Source organism: Bacillus rossius, chromosome 7, assembly GCF_032445375.1.
Source record: "Bacillus rossius redtenbacheri isolate Brsri chromosome 7, Brsri_v3, whole genome shotgun sequence".
Taxonomy (NCBI): Eukaryota; Metazoa; Arthropoda; class Insecta; order Phasmatodea; family Bacillidae; genus Bacillus; species Bacillus rossius.
The window spans coordinates 61,745,365-61,762,293 of record NC_086335.1 but is presented as its reverse complement, the minus strand read 5'-3'; the positions used below and the strand labels follow the sequence as shown (position 1 = coordinate 61,762,293).

Sequence of the window (16,929 nt, the reverse complement as noted above, 5' to 3'; positions counted from 1 at the left end):
TTGAATTTTAGCATAGGTAACAATAAATGAATTCGCGAATTTTTCAGGTCTCTAGCCATTTGCCATTTTTACAAAGCTCTGTCTTGCAGTTTTATAAGTGATGTCGTTGGCAACTAAGTGTCCAAGGAAAATGTTTTTACAGTGTAGAAGGAGCGTACGGACATACTGCCCACCATCCAGATATGCTGCTATGCTTGGACTTCAGACACGCCTGTAAGAGGAAACAAAATGTTTTCACCAGCTAGAAGAAGCCGTGAAGTCACCACAAAGCTTCTGCTAGCGCACGAATATAATTGTTTGGTTTGTTTTTTTTCTCTATCACACAATCCAACCACACACGTGAGTCATAATAGCCGGTGTGGTCACGTCAAAGGTACTTCCACGGTACTTACGGCTTACAATATGAAACAGCTAAAAAAACTACTGCAAATAAGTAAGTGGCTTTGCATTGGAGAACCGTTTTATAACTGCTCCAAGTGTGTATAGAGCTTCGATAATTTCGCGGATTAGCTAAATGGGCAGGAAAGTATACTGGAAACATACGAGGGTTGTATGAGAAGTTTCCGAACTTTAACATGAAGATGGCAGAACTGGTCAACAAAATTTTGAGGTCGGAAACATTTCAGACAACCTTCGTGTGTACATATGCTCCACGTTGTTGGTTGAATTATAAACGCACTGAGTAATCGTGGCTCCAATAATGGCCCAGTTTCTGTGATTCACGGTAGTTCCCACCAGTTCGTGAGTTCCGTCGAAGGGTCACTCGTCCCGCTTGCTCCTGAGGTCGCTCCCCACCCACGCCGCCGCCTCCTCCGGCCTGCGGTCTGCGCTGCCGCGGCGGCGGTACGACTTGTAGTAGCTGGCCGCGCCGCCCCCGCCGCCTCCGGCCTTGCCCGCGCTGAAGCCGCCGCCGCCCCCGGGGCCCTTGCAGTTGCACACGCACGGCCCGCACTTGCCGCCCCCGCCGCCGCCCCCGCCGCCGCCGCCCTTCTTCAGCATCGACATGGCCATCAGCACGAAGGTCATCAGCGACACGATCACCGACTTCTTCGCCATGAAGATGAGCATGCTGGTCGCCATCATGCCCATGGCTCCAGCCGCCGTCATCATCATGGTCACTTTGTTCTTGCCCGCCTTCTCCTTCATCTTCTCCTTGATCTTCTCCTTGATCTTCTGCTTGATCTTGTCCTTCAGCTTCATCTTCATGGCCTTCATGTCCGAGTCCGAGGAGTCGTTCATCATTCCTTTCATCCCTGGAACAGAATTTTTTTTTTTAAATATAGCTCGCACGCAACACCAAGAATAAATAAACATATTAAGGGGCCTTCTAGTCGGGGTGTAAAAGTGTTAGTGAGGCGGGATGATAAGGGCGACGCTCGCTGGTGCTTCTAGTGCGGTACAGCCTCTAAGCGCAAAGCTCTAAACTGGTGTGCAGTCGTCTCGTCGTCACAGGAAAACTGTGAAATTTGAGCGTTGAACGTATCATTATATGGCAAAGAAATTAAGATAGCTTTTTTAAAAATAAAGTAAAAATATACTGTATTCAAGATTTTCTAAAAAAAATTTTGTTTTATAAAATAATAAAATTTTGAAGATTAGTTATGTGCTGTTACTATTTTCATAATGCACAGAAAGTTATGACTTATTTTAATGATACTATTATTTATAAAGTCTTATTATTTTGATTGTTATTATTATTATTATGAAATTTTATTATTTAATTTGTATATTGTTCGCCCGCAAAAGTTATTTAAATATAGTTTTTATTAATTATGTATATCTACGAGAGCTATGCTCTATGACCTGAAATGGACTTATATGGACAGTCAATTGAGTATACCCCTCTAAGGACTAATGAACTTAACGAATAAACGATGATTTTATTCGGGGTATTACTTAAAGAAATTTTCATTGTTGGAAATTTTCGTTTTAAATTTACCGCATTTTTGTGTTTTCAATTGTATTAATAAGTGTTATTTACGGTATTTATATTGTAAATTACGCTAACCGATTTTGGTTTCGGCCAATGAGAGGCCGTGTTTTAGATGTGAGGCGTCTAGAACGTATTAATTAAGAGGTTGGTTGTATGAAGGCGTCTGATGCCGACGCAAAGGCGCGAGGCCTATTTTAAATTTAAAATATAGCTAGCTAGATTATGCCATCCGACACTCAGGATGAGCTTAAACGACGTATAAATAAATAATGTGTAAGATTATAAGGGCATATTCTGACGGATATGTTATTAGGAGTGAAAATCTGTAAGTAAAGATCTTGCATTTTGTATCGCCCATAGACATACCCAGCTGTATGTAATTTCGTCGTAAATAACTCCGATTTGACTAAAAACTGATTAGTTTTCACGTAAAAAGTGTCAATTATCCTGAACTACGTCATGAATTATTAGTTCCAAGATTTAAATTATTATTTTATTTCGTGATACCCAGAGGTGAAATGGGAGTACAAGTTTCGTGTCTCTACCATATAAACTGAGTTAAGTCAAGGCAAATACGAACCCAAATATAAACATAAACAGTAATCATACTAATTATTAATTGTGCTATGATTTCAAACATTTTTCTGTTATGTAAGAATGCGTCCGTAAAAATATCATTTGATAGATTTTCTAAACATACACTAACGAACTTTTCTGAACGATTCATGTGTGCTACGTATTTTCCTGATGTTTAATTTACATAAGCGTATATCCACGAGTCATGTTCAGTATCGTTAGGATTGTTTTTCTGTGATTTTTTTTATCTAATTATATTAATATTGATTTTTATCTCTACACATATGTTAGTTGTCCCTGATGAATAGCAATTTTTATTATTAATAAAAACCTGAATTCTATCCCTATGTGTTGATATATGTTACCTAGCTACCTGTGTCCAAGAGTGTGTGTTTTATGATAAATAACATTTTTTTTTTTGCATGTTTCTAAGGGTCAGAGTACAAGAGCATAACAGTACCATTGACACATATATATATGTCTATATATATATTTTGAAAAATAGATGACAGCCAGTGTATATCGTCCCGACAACACACACACAACAAAAGGGTCTATATATAAATAAACGAGTACTATTAATGGTACTGGCACCAGCAGTAAGAACACACCGAAGAAGTTTAGCAGCAGTATAGTATAGAAAGTGGCGCACATAAACGTGGGGCCCGAGTGTGTTGACACTGAGTTGTCGCACCTTAATTCAAGTTGTCATTTGATCCTGCATTGTGTATCTAATCCATTATAATAACATGGCACACAACCACCCCACATACTCGCTCAGGAGTAGGCATGACAGTATGTGTGAAGACTGCGATAACACAGGGAATTCAGGAAGTGACACGGCGACATCATCAGCAGGGGGTTCACCAGGGAACACTTGTGTGGAGGGACCTAGTGATCACTCTACCACCGTGGCTGAGAGGTTAGGGCGGCCCACGTCACCAGCAACAGGGGAGCAGGAGGAAAGGGAGGCCACTGTCCCTAACATCACACCATTGCCAGATAATACTTCTACATCACCTGTGACACTGGAAGCACTCATGCAATTATTACGGCAGAGTAATACTCAACTAAATGCGAAATTAGAACAGAACAATACTCAAATGGGGCGGCTTACGACTGAGTTGGGAGCGCTGAGGGATCAGACCAACTCAGGATTAAAGAGCCTGGAACACAGCATTGAGGTTAGGCTGGCCCAGCAACACGAACAGGTCCAGCAGATATCTGAGCAGGTATCACAGAACAGTAGTCGTGTGGACAGTCTGGAGACTCATGTAACATCCATACGAAACATGATCTCAAATGAACACCAGGGACAAGCTAGTGCTAGGGAGGAGGTGCGAGGACATCTCCAGCATCTCGAACATAGACTGGAGGACATGGAGGTGGCTACTGCCACACTACGAGATAGAATCGAGCACCTTAGTGTACACCCCAGTCCCAGGAGTGAGTCAGCTGACCGCCAAGCTCATGTACCGTCACACACAGCCCCTGTGTCAACTGTACCGACTGCCCCAGTAGACAGGCAACCGTACCCCAGTGAGATGTACACAATTCCACTGCTACCCATCCACAATCATCCTACCGTTCAAATGGATCTGCCCAGAGAAACCCCTGTATTGAGCCCATCCAACATTGATGCGGCCACGCTCATGCACCATCCAGCTAAGCATTGGGCAGAAGCTATGCCCACGTTTGCTGGCAGAGCTACAGAGAACCCCATCCGTTTTCTGAAAAGATTTGAGGAATACACCTCAACCTTTCATTTGAGAGATACAGAGATACTGAAGTGTCTCAACAGCGCCCTGAAAGGACCGGCATTTTACTGGTGGGAGATGCTGAGTGCATCAACGCATAGTTACGCCCAGTTCCAGTCCCTGTTCCACAACCAGTATTGGAACATCCGAATACAGAGTCACCTCCGTGCACAGCTTCACACGGAGAAGTATGACCCAAGGAAGTGCGCGTCCTTGGAAGCGCATCTATCAGCAATGTTTGAGAAGACACGCTACTTGGATCAGCCCATGACGGATGATGAATTCATCGCGGCCATCCTCACGCAGCTTCCACTCAAGTATCAGAAGCAGTTGTCAGGCCTGCCGTACCGTGATGTGACAGAGTTCCGCGAGCGCCTTCTCAATTATGATAAACTTGAGAAAATGGACAGAGCACCCAATACCAAGGAGGAGAGTGAGAGGGTATCACAGCCCCACCGACAACAGCCAGTCCACAACTACTGGCAGAATCGCGAGGGAAAACCCAAGGAGCTCAGACAGGCAGCGGTAAACACAATGAACTGGCAGCCAAGAGGAGGAGGACCTAGCCGGAACGATCAATACCAGACAGGCTACAGGAAGACCCCCTATTACAAGAGAAAGACGTGGTGGTCCAACTCCAGGAATTACCACAGCGATGACGAAGCAAACCACCGCCGGAGGCAGGGGGACTACCGACACAACAAGCGAAGATCATTCTCGCCAGAGTCACGGCCACCCAGGGAGTCAGCAGACCGCCGCCGGAGAGCATCGTCAGAAGACGAGCTGGAGTACTGCAAGAAGTACCGCCGTACCGACGAGCCCCGCTACAACGGCAAACCTGAGGACTACCGCCCGCCATACCACTATGCCCCCAGGACTCACGAGACAAGTGGCGGCCATGCCCAGAACAGCCACCTCTCATACAACCGGAACACACAGATGACAACATTCCCACCACCATTTGCTGCACCGTCTACATCTCAGCAGACGACGTACTACAACCAGGGACCAGCAAATCAGGTGGCAGCAGAATTCAAAGCTGCTGTGTCTGAAGCAGCAGGGAACCGACAGTGGAATCGTCAAGAAGGAGCCAGATCACCAGCTCCAGGTGGACGTGCCAACACTGGCACGTTAAACTATTAAGGATCTCTGTACGATCAACCCTGAATTTATACCCCATTGTGACAAGGAGCCCGAAAGGACAAGACTACCCACCGGAGAAGAAGTGGAAGCATTCGTAAGGATGAAGCTCACAGCAGAAGCTGATGTACGAAGAAGAAGGAAACCAGCATCCAAATTGTCTAAATTTAATCTCGGCGACCTTGTGCTCAAGAAAACATCTCCTGTCAGCAAGGCATGGGAGAATGTCACCAGGAAATTATTTTTGCTTTTCGACGGACCATATGTCATAACTGACATAGTTCAAGAGAACTGTTATGCTCTGGAAGACCCATCTACAGGCCGACCAGTAGGCCGGTATAATATTTCGCAGTTGAGAGCCTACAAGAAACCTGTGTCCCAGTGAACAAGTTCGGCACAAGCTAGTGAAACACCTGTATAGTACGAGTATAGGTACTATAACAGCTGAGCGCAATCGGAATGTCTAGGTCAGAGCCAGGACCTGACCAGTATAAATGTGAAAGGTATTAAATGGTTACTGTGTAATTTGATACGCCATGTGAGGCGTATTGCAACCACTGACAGGTACCTAATGTGTAGCGGAAGTGTGATACCCGCTTGGTACATTATCGTCGCGTCGATGCGGAAGTGCAATTCCCGCTTATTATTGCCTGTAGTGAGGTGAAGTGAAATGCCACCCACACAGATGTAATGAATCTTCGAATTTAATAGTGTATTATGTGTATAATATTGTTTGTCAGTTGGTCTGCATTATTCTTCGTGTGAGTATAAGTTCACTAACAGTAATATCTGAATCTGTGTAATGAGATGCGCCTATCTGTAAGTACTATCATACTAACTAGCAAAAAGAAATGTCAAGCTTATGTGTTGTCGACTAACTTGTGTGAGAGAAGTATGGCCTAGCTGTGTAAACATGGGTGAGCACTGTTCTACAAAGCATCTAAGAAGCACATGAACACTTTGCAACTACTAGCATAACAATAATAATGATAAGGTTACCTTGAATTACTGATGTGGTTACTCCATTTTTTCCGAAGCACAACACACCACTGAATTTATTAAGAATCGCCGAGATTTATCATTTTCTGTTATCAAACACTGCTGCAGAAGAAGATAAAAAAAAAAATATTCTTTTTTTTTGCAAATGTAATACTTTTGTTTTACACGAATTCTATGATTGAAGTAGAGCTTTGCAAACGATCTCATAGGGTTGCATTCTGCCCTGAATGCAGAGTAGAAAAGTATGCATTCCTTTCGCATACAAATCCACTCAGTATTAGAAAGCTATTTCTTTAAATTAATTTCATTTGGTTATTTTAAATAATGATATTTATGAAATGATAACACGGTATATACGAACGACTTTGTGTTATTTATTGTGAAAAAAAAAACCTATACAAAAGACTTTAATTTCATTCAACGTGGAACTTGAGATTTTGTTTGTTTATGTTTGTAATCGTCGAGTAGGCGAATATGATGTCAAACGAAGACCTGAAAAACTCAATGTCTAACAACTATGTCGCGGACTTAGTACACTGTTGCAATAAATGTCAGCAGGCTGTATTATAAACAAGTACTAAGTTACTGCAAAATTGAGCCAGCCAGAAAAGAAAAAAAAATAAAAAATAAAAAAATTTGCAAGCTATCATGAAAGCATTTTTTTTTGTTTCACTTGGCTTTGTCAGGATAGAATTATCCTTTTCATCGAGATCATGAATCTCAAGTGATTTTAACAAGAAACAATTCCTATCAGAGAAATTTCTGAATGATATGAATACACAGTCAGGATCCTGCGAAGCCCGCATCGGATGCCTGAAAACGAAACTAATGGTTGAGATGAGAGGGAGACTGCTATACACTTTCCAAACAGCTGTTTGCGTTATATGAGAACCCAGCTGATTACAGAAAAAAAATACTACCTTGCGAGAAATGGTAGAAATAAAAGTTCACCAGACACTCGAGTAAAATAAAAGAAAAAGAAAGGCCGCCTTCGCCGAGCGAAAAGCTGCGATAAAAGAGAGATAAAAAAAAAGGAAACACTGTGCGTTCCCTTTCCAAGCACAAGTTACACATGATGCGTGTACTTAAACGAAATCCAAACTATTGTTGATTTGTTTGCTAACATAAACAAATGCTTTTAATGATGTAATATATGAAATGTTCCTTGAAGTGATATTGCAAATATGATTTTATGTATATGATATGAGATGTTAGTGAGAATTATTAATTTTATCAATTGTTGATATTATGAAGTTATGAAAGATTGTGAGATGATGCTTATGGAAATGTACGAGATGCATAATGAAATTGTACATAGAATAAAACAGGTACAACCTGAAGGCATAAGGATGCTTAACAATGATGTAAACAAACCATTTCATTAACATGAAAATCAGTTTAGTTAGTTATGCTTGAATGTTATCTAGCTAATGATACCTATTGTTAAGATGTAACAATTTCACTTTGAAAGTTATTGAATGTTTAGCCTAAGTTACTATACTTATTATTTAATATCTGATGTTATTTGAACCCATTAGTTACTATTTGTTTAAATAGAGTTAGTTTATACTGAACTGGCTTGTGGATAGGCTACGTTAAGCACAGAAGATGTCTTAGCCTGCCGACATTCGTGCGTTACAAGTGCACGATTCACACATGAGTGAAGAGTTTTAAGACTGTTTAAAGACCGGGACACTTGTTAGTTAAAACGTACACAATACGGTTCGCAACGGCTGTGTACCTATCAGTGATGGGACCCGACGAGTGCGTCCTTGTGAGAAGGGGCGGTTCCGCCGACACGAGCAGCACCGCAGACGTCCCGACGCCGCCTCTCACGTGTTCGTGAGTTAGGGCGGCAGCTGCAGCCGCAGTCCGCCGCTGCAGATGTTCGCCGCGGAGCTAGGAGCCGTGGTGTCCGGTACTGCGAGCCGCCACACGCCAAACCCGCCGACGTCTGGTGTGGAGCAGGTGTTGGTGTTGGCCGCTTTGAGGTCGGGCGCTGTCCCGATGCCTCCTCAGCCGCCGCCGTGGATGTCGTTTGCACCGCGGGTGGACGTTGATCCACTGCCATGACGTGTCCTGGAGAACGTCACATTGTTGACTCACATGTACATACACCCGTTACAGCCATATGAGATTGCTACTTACAGTAAATATGTCCTCCCACGTCCCTCTCAACAGGAGCGGCTCAAGGGAGTAGACGTCGTCGGAGAGCTGTAGCAGGTCCAGCAGAGAAGATTTTGCGCGGGAAAACCCGTGGACCATTCGAGCGCAGGTCTGCTAGCGGCGACGACACGATGCAAAGTGATTAAAATTGCGCGAATTGTCTGGTGTAACGGTCGAAAGGACGATAGAAAAAAAATAAATAAAAAGGAGGAGAAGAAGGAGCTCGGTCGCTCCAAGTTTTTTTTTATGTGTGGTGCGCGCGCCGCTAGGCGACAAGGCTATTCGTTGTACACAGTGCGAGAGAGACGGTAAACTGCCAATCACATTGTACTGTTTTGAACAGGTCAACGATTGCAGTTCAATATGATTGACAAGGGCGGCAATTCTGTGCTGTTACTATTTTCATAATGCACAGAAAGTTATGACTTATTTTAATGATACTATTATTTATAAAGTCTTATTATTTTGATTGTTATTATTATTATTATGAAATTTTATTATTTAATTTGTATATTGTTCGCCCGAAAAAGTTATTTAAATATAGTTTTTATTAATTATGTATATCTACGAGAGCTATGCTCTATGACCTGAAATGGACTTATATGGACAGTCAATTGAGTATACCCCTCTAAGGACTAATGAACTTAACGAATAAACGATGATTTTATTCGGGGTATTACTTAAAGAAATTTTCATTGTTGGAAATTTTCGTTTTAAATTTACCGCATTTTTGTGTTTTCAATTGTATTAATAAGTGTTATTTACGGTATTTATATTGTAAATTACGCTAACCGATTTTGGTTTCGGCCAATGAGAGGCCGTGTTTTAGATGTGAGGCGTCTAGAACGTATTAATTAAGAGGTTGGTTGTATGAAGGCGTCTGATGCCGACGCAAAGGCGCGAGGCCTATTTTAAATTTAAAATATAGCTAGCTAGATTATGCCATCCGACACTCAGGATGAGCTTAAACGACGTATAAATAAATAATGTGTAAGATTATAAGGGCATATTCTGACGGATATGTTATTAGGAGTGAAAATCTGTAAGTAAAGATCTTGCATTTTGTATCGCCCATAGACATACCCAGCTGTATGTAATTTCGTCGTAAATAACTCCGATTTGACTAAAAACTGATTAGTTTTCACGTAAAAGGTGTCAATTATCCTGAACTACGTCATGAATTATTAGTTCCAAGATTTAAATTATTATTTTATTTCGTGATACCCAGAGGTGAAATGGGAGTACAAGTTTCGTGTCTCTACCATATAAACTGAGTTAAGTCAAGGCAAATACGAACCCAAATATAAACATAAACAGTAATCATACTAATTATTAATTGTGCTATGATTTCAAACATTTTTCTGTTATGTAAGAATGCGTCCGTAAAAATATCATTTGATAGATTTTCTAAACATACACTAACGAACTTTTCTGAACGATTCATGTGTGCTACGTATTTTCCTGATGTTTAATTTACATAAGCGTATATCCACGAGTCATGTTCAGTATCGTTAGGATTGTTTTTCTGTGATTTTTTTTATCTAATTATATTAATATTGATTTTTATCTCTACACATATGTTAGTTGTCCCTGATGAATAGCAATTTTTATTATTAATAAAAACCTGAATTCTATCCCTATGTGTTGATATATGTTACCTAGCTACCTGTGTCCAAGAGTGTGTGTTTTATGATAAATAACATTTTTTTTTTGCATGTTTCTAAGGGTCAGAGTACAAGAGCATAACAGTACCATTGACACATATATATATGTCTATATATATATTTTGAAAAATAGATGACAGCCAGTGTATATCGTCCCGACAACACACACACAACAAAAGGGTCTATATATAAATAAACGAGTACTATTAATGGTACTGGCACCAGCAGTAAGAACACACCGAAGAAGTTTAGCAGCAGTATAGTTAGTTATGTAATAATTAAATAGTTAATAGCTGTTATATTTTATTTTTTGATAGTTTAGATTTTTGAATGATTTATTTTGATTTAATATTTTTTTATACCTATGGCTAATGTAGTAAATATACCCCAAGTAGCATAAAGAGACTAGTAGAATTTACGCAAATGTTTGCTTTTGTGAGTGTTAATTTTCCTAAAAAAAAAACTTATTTTGTTTGGGTAATATGTATAAAAAATCTTTAAATTTAAGTAATGTGTTCAACAGCGTTATAATGGACTACGACTCTGTATAATGTTATGATTTTATAAGCTTAAAATAAGAATAAAGTAATAAACAAAACAATAAATTTTAATGAAAAAAAGCATGGGGTGCTCTCTTCTTCCATTTTAATATTGACTCTGTCCTAAAGACTAGCCATTAGTGGTAGAAAATTTAAGACAACTGATATCAAGCACCACTAGCTTTTTTCCATAAAAAATCATTTTTTTGTTTATTACTTGATTCTTATTTGAAGCTTATTAAAAACAACTGAGGCCCCCGAATAGCTCGAAAAAAACACTCACAATCTAAAGAGAATCGATATATGAAATTTTATGGTTTTGACCACTACCCCCCTTACTTTACCACTGAGAGGACAGTTGATTCCGAGCAAATTTCCCACCAAGCACATTAAGCATGATTATCGCCCAAAGATCAAAAGTAGTGATTTTTTGCCTCTCTGACAAAACTCCACCCCCCCTTCCCAACTCTCCCAAAATTCTCTGTCTACAAGTTATAGTCATGAAATTATTGTAATGTCATCTGGAATGCATATATTTTAAAAATTTAAAAACTTGTTAAGAAATAAGGGAATTAAAAATGATCATCATGCATGAATGTGATTCCTCGCGGAAGTTAATAACCGGAACGCAGTCATGGTCTGGACCTGGGAGCTGAGCTGCGCGTGCGTGGACAGGCGTCACATCGGAAAGCCTTATTTTCACAGACGAGAGAGCCAAGCGCCCGATCGTGCATCTTCGGGGTTTTTTTGTTCATTGTAAGTAATATTAAAAATTAGGGAACACTTTTATTTTGTGCTACAAAATTTCCTCTATTTAATACAACTTGCGGAGATACGAAATTCCAAACACGTTTACGACAAATCGCCGTTTATTCGTTAACATACATCTGTGCATTGGTGCGGAAGAAGCCATATTTTTCGTTTGCCGCGTGTCCGTGAATGTTTATTTTGGACAAATCATGATAACTAATGGTCAATTAGGTTAGGTCAGCTACATTATGAATACTTTAAAACATTGTGGACGGTTGATTTGGTTAGGACAGCTACATTAAAGACACTGTTAAATCATGTAAACGGTTTCCTAGCGCTGAATAGCTACATATTAAAAAGTTATTTGCTAAGCAACCATAAAATTATTTTACAGTATATTTATTAATGTAGCTATACTTACCTAATATAACCAACCATCCACAATGTTTTAAAGTATTTATAATGTAGCTAACCTACTGAATAATTCTTTAAATTACTTCTTGCTAATTTTAAGAATGACATCTTATAAGTTAAACCAGCTCATTTGGAGAATGAATGCCCGCGAATTTGTTTTTCTTCACCCGAATAAATACACCTGAGGTGGTGCGGAAAAATAAAAAAAAAGCGAGCATGAACTTGGGGTAACTTCGGGTGTGGCTCTCTCGTCTGTGAAATAAAGGCTTCCCCGTCACGGGCATGTGTCGTTTTGCCTAAAGGCGTTTTGCCTAATTTTAGGCAAAACGCCGTTAGGCAAACCACTGATATGCAAACGCCGTTAGGTTAGGTAAGGTTAGCTTAGGTTAGCTTAGCTTAGGTTAGCTTAGGTTAGGTTAGCTTAGCTTAGGTAAGTTATGTTTGGTTAGGTTAGGTTAGGTTAGGATGGCAAAACGCTGTTAGGCAAATCGCCATTAGCAAAATGCCGTTAGGCAATTCGCCGTTAGGCAAATCGCCTGTTACTCCCCGTCACCTCTGCTCTCATCGTGCGGGTCTTCGGCGTCCCCTGGCTGTCCCGTCGACGCCTCCAGCAGCCGCTGCGCCCACGACCACAGCTGCGTCCGCGCGCCGTCGTCCAGGTACCTGCGGCGCGACACCCGGTTCCCCGGGTCTCAGTCGGGTGTCCTCCCCAGACCACAATCACTCACCCACACACACGTCCCAGCCGCGCGACACTCTCCCGCGCACACGTCTTTCCATACTATTAGAGACCGGAAATATTCGCGGGTTCAATGACCTTCAGGATGGACTCCAATATCCTCTACACACTCGGGCAAATGCCAAATGTCCATTGGGGACTTGTGAGTCGTCTCTACTGGGTGGCCTGTGATTCGACACTTCTATGAGTGATGGGTCTCTAATTGGGCCACAGTCCTCCAGATTAACAGTGAGCCAATAGCACAAGCAGCACTAAGGTATAATTATTTGAATTTTAGCATAACACGAAATAAAAATCGCGAATTTTTCAGGTCTGAAAAATTTGCGGATTCATTTCGCGTGATGCTAAAAATTCAAATAATTGCACCTCAGTGATGCTTCTGCCATATCGGTTCGCTGTTAAACTGGAGGACTGAGGGCCAATTAGAGTCCCATCACTCATAGAAGTGTCGAATCACAGGCTACCCAGTAGAGACGACTCACAAGTCAGCAGCCAATGAACAGGTGGCATTTGCCCGAGTGTGTAGAGGATCGCGGAGACTATCCTGGAGGTCACTGAACCCGCGATTTTTTCCGGTCTCTAAACTATACAACCATCATTAACACGTTTGACCCAAACAGAGAGTCTAGAATATATATCTGTATGAATGCGAAGAACATTGCCTGAATATCGCAATCTCACTGAAAATGTAAAACAAAAAAAATACAGGGGATTTTTCTGTAATATCAAGCAATAAAATGTGATAGAAGCTATAGATCAACAGTTAATATATGAAATCCCAATTGCTTATCATAAAGCTGGGTTGGACGTTCAAGTTATAAAGCATAAAAAAAACACCCTTAGCATGAACATATACAGCAGAAACGTTTTTTGCGTAATAGAAAAAATATATGTAATTTCATCATCCCAAATATAAAACAGCAACTTTATGACTTGTTCGGTAATAAATTATATTTTTTTGTGGATCATTTCTGTATGATAATTCGTAAAGAACATAAGGACAAAAACAAATAATTCATCTCTTTAAAGAGGAAAAGGTAAACATAGACATGAGCCCTGGTGTACAAAAGAAACACAATACACGTAATTTCAATGCCAACACTAATGTAAAACAAAACAAGCTCTTTTAATGATTCTCTGGGGTCGTCAAATATTATTAGTAGTGTCAAGGAGGTTGTGGTTTAAGCGAGTCCTTTATACGAGGGTGAGGTTCGTCCTGATGAATGTCATGTTCAGCTCAGATCGCTGCGCAAGACACTTGATATCCAACACTGGTGCGCCCTGACGGTGTGTAGCGACACTATTACACCAGTTAACTACGGACATATAGGGGCATTTATTTACCGCGAAAAAAAAAAGATCCCTAATTAGAATGCAATGAGGTGTGCCTGCGCTACACTGTGACTTATTTTTTTTGTAAAATTACAAATATTTGTAAATTTGTACGTTTACATGAAAAAACTACACAATAGGGCTCAGAGTAATACTGAGTTCGGATTTAATAAGCACGGTAAAACAAAATAGTCAAATTGTTGAATAGTAGGCCTATATAATTTTTTTCCACGACTTAAAATAATATTCTTAAATAAAAAAAATAAAATATAAAGCATGTGTCAATTTTTGTAAGAAAATTTTCATTATTTAGAAAAAAGTATTTAATATATGTAAAAATAACAGTAGCCATGTGTTGTAAAAAAAATTTTTTTTTCTTGGCAACTGGTTTCCGAAGAGAAAATTATTTTCCGTGTAAAGATTGTTCCTTTGTAATTGGCTGCCGACTGCAAGAGAAAACTGGCTGCACCATTCAAAACGCGTTTGCTTCCGCACTGGATGACTATGATTGCTGACAACAGAAATGCACCTGAAATAAATCCAGGCATCCACGAAACAAAGACAATGCTACAATACACACAGTTAGTTGGTCTTGAAATCTTTTCACGAATAAATAAATGTACTACTAGCTCGCTGTAGGAAAGGTTTTGATGGAGATTAAAAACTGACGAAAAATAGCTTCTGCTGCACAGCTTAGGTTCCCCCCTCCCTTCTTTGCGACAGAGAATTTCCGTCACTCCCCTCTCCGTTGTCAAAGAAGGGAGGGGGGAACCTAAGCTGCTCAGCAGAAGCTAGTTTTCGTCAGTTTTTAAACTCCATCAAAACCTTTCCTACAGCGAGCCAGTAGTACCTCTCTTTTTAACACATCATTGTTGTGTGTTATTTGAACGCCTCTAAGGGCCCACGTTTCTCTTAAACACAAGTTAATTATGTTTCATTTTATTTCTATCGCATTATTTTTTCTGTAATGTTTGACTTAATTTTCACAACATATTTATAAGATATTTTATAAATAGTACACCTACAATTATTAGTAAAATTTTAAATGCACACCGATAACAGACGGTGCATATGTAATGAAAATGAAAATCGACACGATGATAATCGAATATTCTACATTTGACTTAAACTATTGCAGGTCTGGGACAACACAAAGCATAAAATCACGTGTGATAATCCGAATCTAGTATTTATGCGAACACTATTTTGTAGTGATACAATTGTTTTCACGTAAATATAAAATTTAAAAAGAAATGTAACTTTACATGAATGTTTCTGTTTCATCAAAAAAATGACAGTTGCATCGACGTCCGTAAAGACATGTTGGATTTGAAAGTTAACATGTTTGTTGCAGTGTAGAGTGTAGAGGTTGTTGGGACACAGACGTTTCATTAGTAGAGACCGGAAAAATTCGCGGATTCATTTTGTGATAGGCTGAAATTCAAACATGTGTACAATTATGCTGGTTCTGCTATTGGCTCGCAGTTAAACTGGAGCTCTCTGGGCCAATGAGAGACTATCGACCAAAGAAGCGTCGAATCACAAGCTACCCAGTGGAGACGCCTCACAATTTAGCACCCAATGAACACGCGTGTTTACTTGAGAAATGCAGAGCGTAATGGAGGCTATCCTAGATGTCATTGAATCCGCGAATTTTTCCGGTCCCTAGCCATCAGTAGAGACCGGAAAAATTCACGTATTCATTTCGTGACAGGCTAAAGTTCAAACATGTGAACAATTCTGCTGGTTATGCTATTGGCTCGCAATTTAACTGGATCTCCCTGGGCAAATGACAGACTATTGACCAAAAAAGCCTCGAATCACAAGCTACCCAGTGGAGACGCCTCACAAGTTAGCACCCAATGAACACGCGTGTTTGCTTGAGAAATGCAGAGCATAATAGAGGCTATCCTAGAGGTTATTGAATCCGCCACCAGGGACCAGGGACCAGTGGCGTAGCCAGGATTTGTGTATGGGGGGTGTTAAGAAGCATGGCCCCCCCCCCCCCCGTATTAAAGCGGGGGGTCCGGGGGTCCTCCCGCGGGAAAATTAGGATTTTAAGGTGTAAAATAGTGCTATTTTAGCAGTTTTCGGTTCTTAAATTTAAATATTGTAATGGTAAAAATTTTATTAATTTTAATATTAAATTTGTTTGAGTGATGAATAAAAAATTAATTAAAGATTATGTGCTAAGGGAGGGGGTTTGAACCCCTAAACACCCCCCCCCCCCTGGCTACGCCCCTGCCAGGGACACATACGTCGACGACCCACCTCGCGATGCTGTTGTCTCCGGCCGGGCCTCGCGACGGCGGGTCCGTCGGCGAGGCTGCGAGCCTGGCGCGGGCGCACCCCCAGGACCGGGAGTCATCGCCGCAGGCCGCGTCGTCGCCGTCGTCCCCTCTGGGGCCCTCGACGGGCAGGAACCCCTCTGCCTCCAGGTCGTCTTCCAGGGCGCTGCCCCCGCCGCGGGCACCCGTACAGGTCACGCACCCCAGCGCCAGGAGGAGACACCTCGCGCGACGCCACGCCATGGTAGCTCCGTCCCTCCGCGCATCTGGACGAGTCCCACCCGTGGCCGCACCGAACCTCGGTGGACCAGCGTCTGTAACTCCCCCGGGACACCTTCCCCGATTCCACAAGCCTGCACCGCTCAACCTTAACCGTATGAAAATTACGCTAGGTTAACGACAACAAGAAACACACACCTGCTAGATCGGGAAGAGGAGTGAGAAATAACTCTGCGTGCAACACCTCGGTACGCTATATAACGTGGCGTTGGCCTCGGCAATTAGCGTGCGCGACGACAAGTCGCCCGCTTGGAACAGTCGTCGCCTCCCCCCCGGGGGTTCCACGCAAACGTGATCCTTTAACTCCAGAACCAGTCAAGAAACTATAATAGAATGTCCTGGTTTCAATGGTA

The 16,929-nt window shown here is 41.2% G+C and overlaps 1 protein-coding gene across 1 annotated transcript; it reads right to left on the bottom strand.

Moving 5' to 3' along the window:
• Window positions 1-759: 759 nt before the first annotated feature.
• Window positions 760-16,729, bottom strand: LOC134534586 (uncharacterized). The gene is made up of 4 exons (XM_063373068.1): window positions 16,715-16,729; window positions 16,281-16,611; window positions 12,492-12,601; window positions 760-1,253 (listed from the first exon to the last, which is right to left on the bottom strand). Exons 2-4 carry the CDS (start codon window positions 16,538-16,540, stop codon window positions 760-762), a joined length of 864 nt encoding a protein of 287 aa, XP_063229138.1. The 5' UTR covers window positions 16,541-16,611; window positions 16,715-16,729.
• Between the last annotated feature and the right edge of the window lie 200 nt (window positions 16,730-16,929).

Excerpts from the sequence above, each read along its gene's own strand:
- LOC134534586 (XM_063373068.1), bottom strand. The coding sequence starts at position 16,540 with ATGGCGTGGCGTCGCGCGAGGTGTCTCCTCCTGGCGCTGGGGTGCGTG. Across the intron at positions 12,602-16,280 it reads GGAGACAACAGCATCGCGAG|GTACCTGGACGACGGCGCGC; the intron begins GTGGGTCGTCGA and ends GTCGCGCCGCAG. Across the intron at positions 1,254-12,491 it reads CCCGCACGATGAGAGCAGAG|GGATGAAAGGAATGATGAAC; the intron begins GTGACGGGGAGT and ends ATTCTGTTCCAG.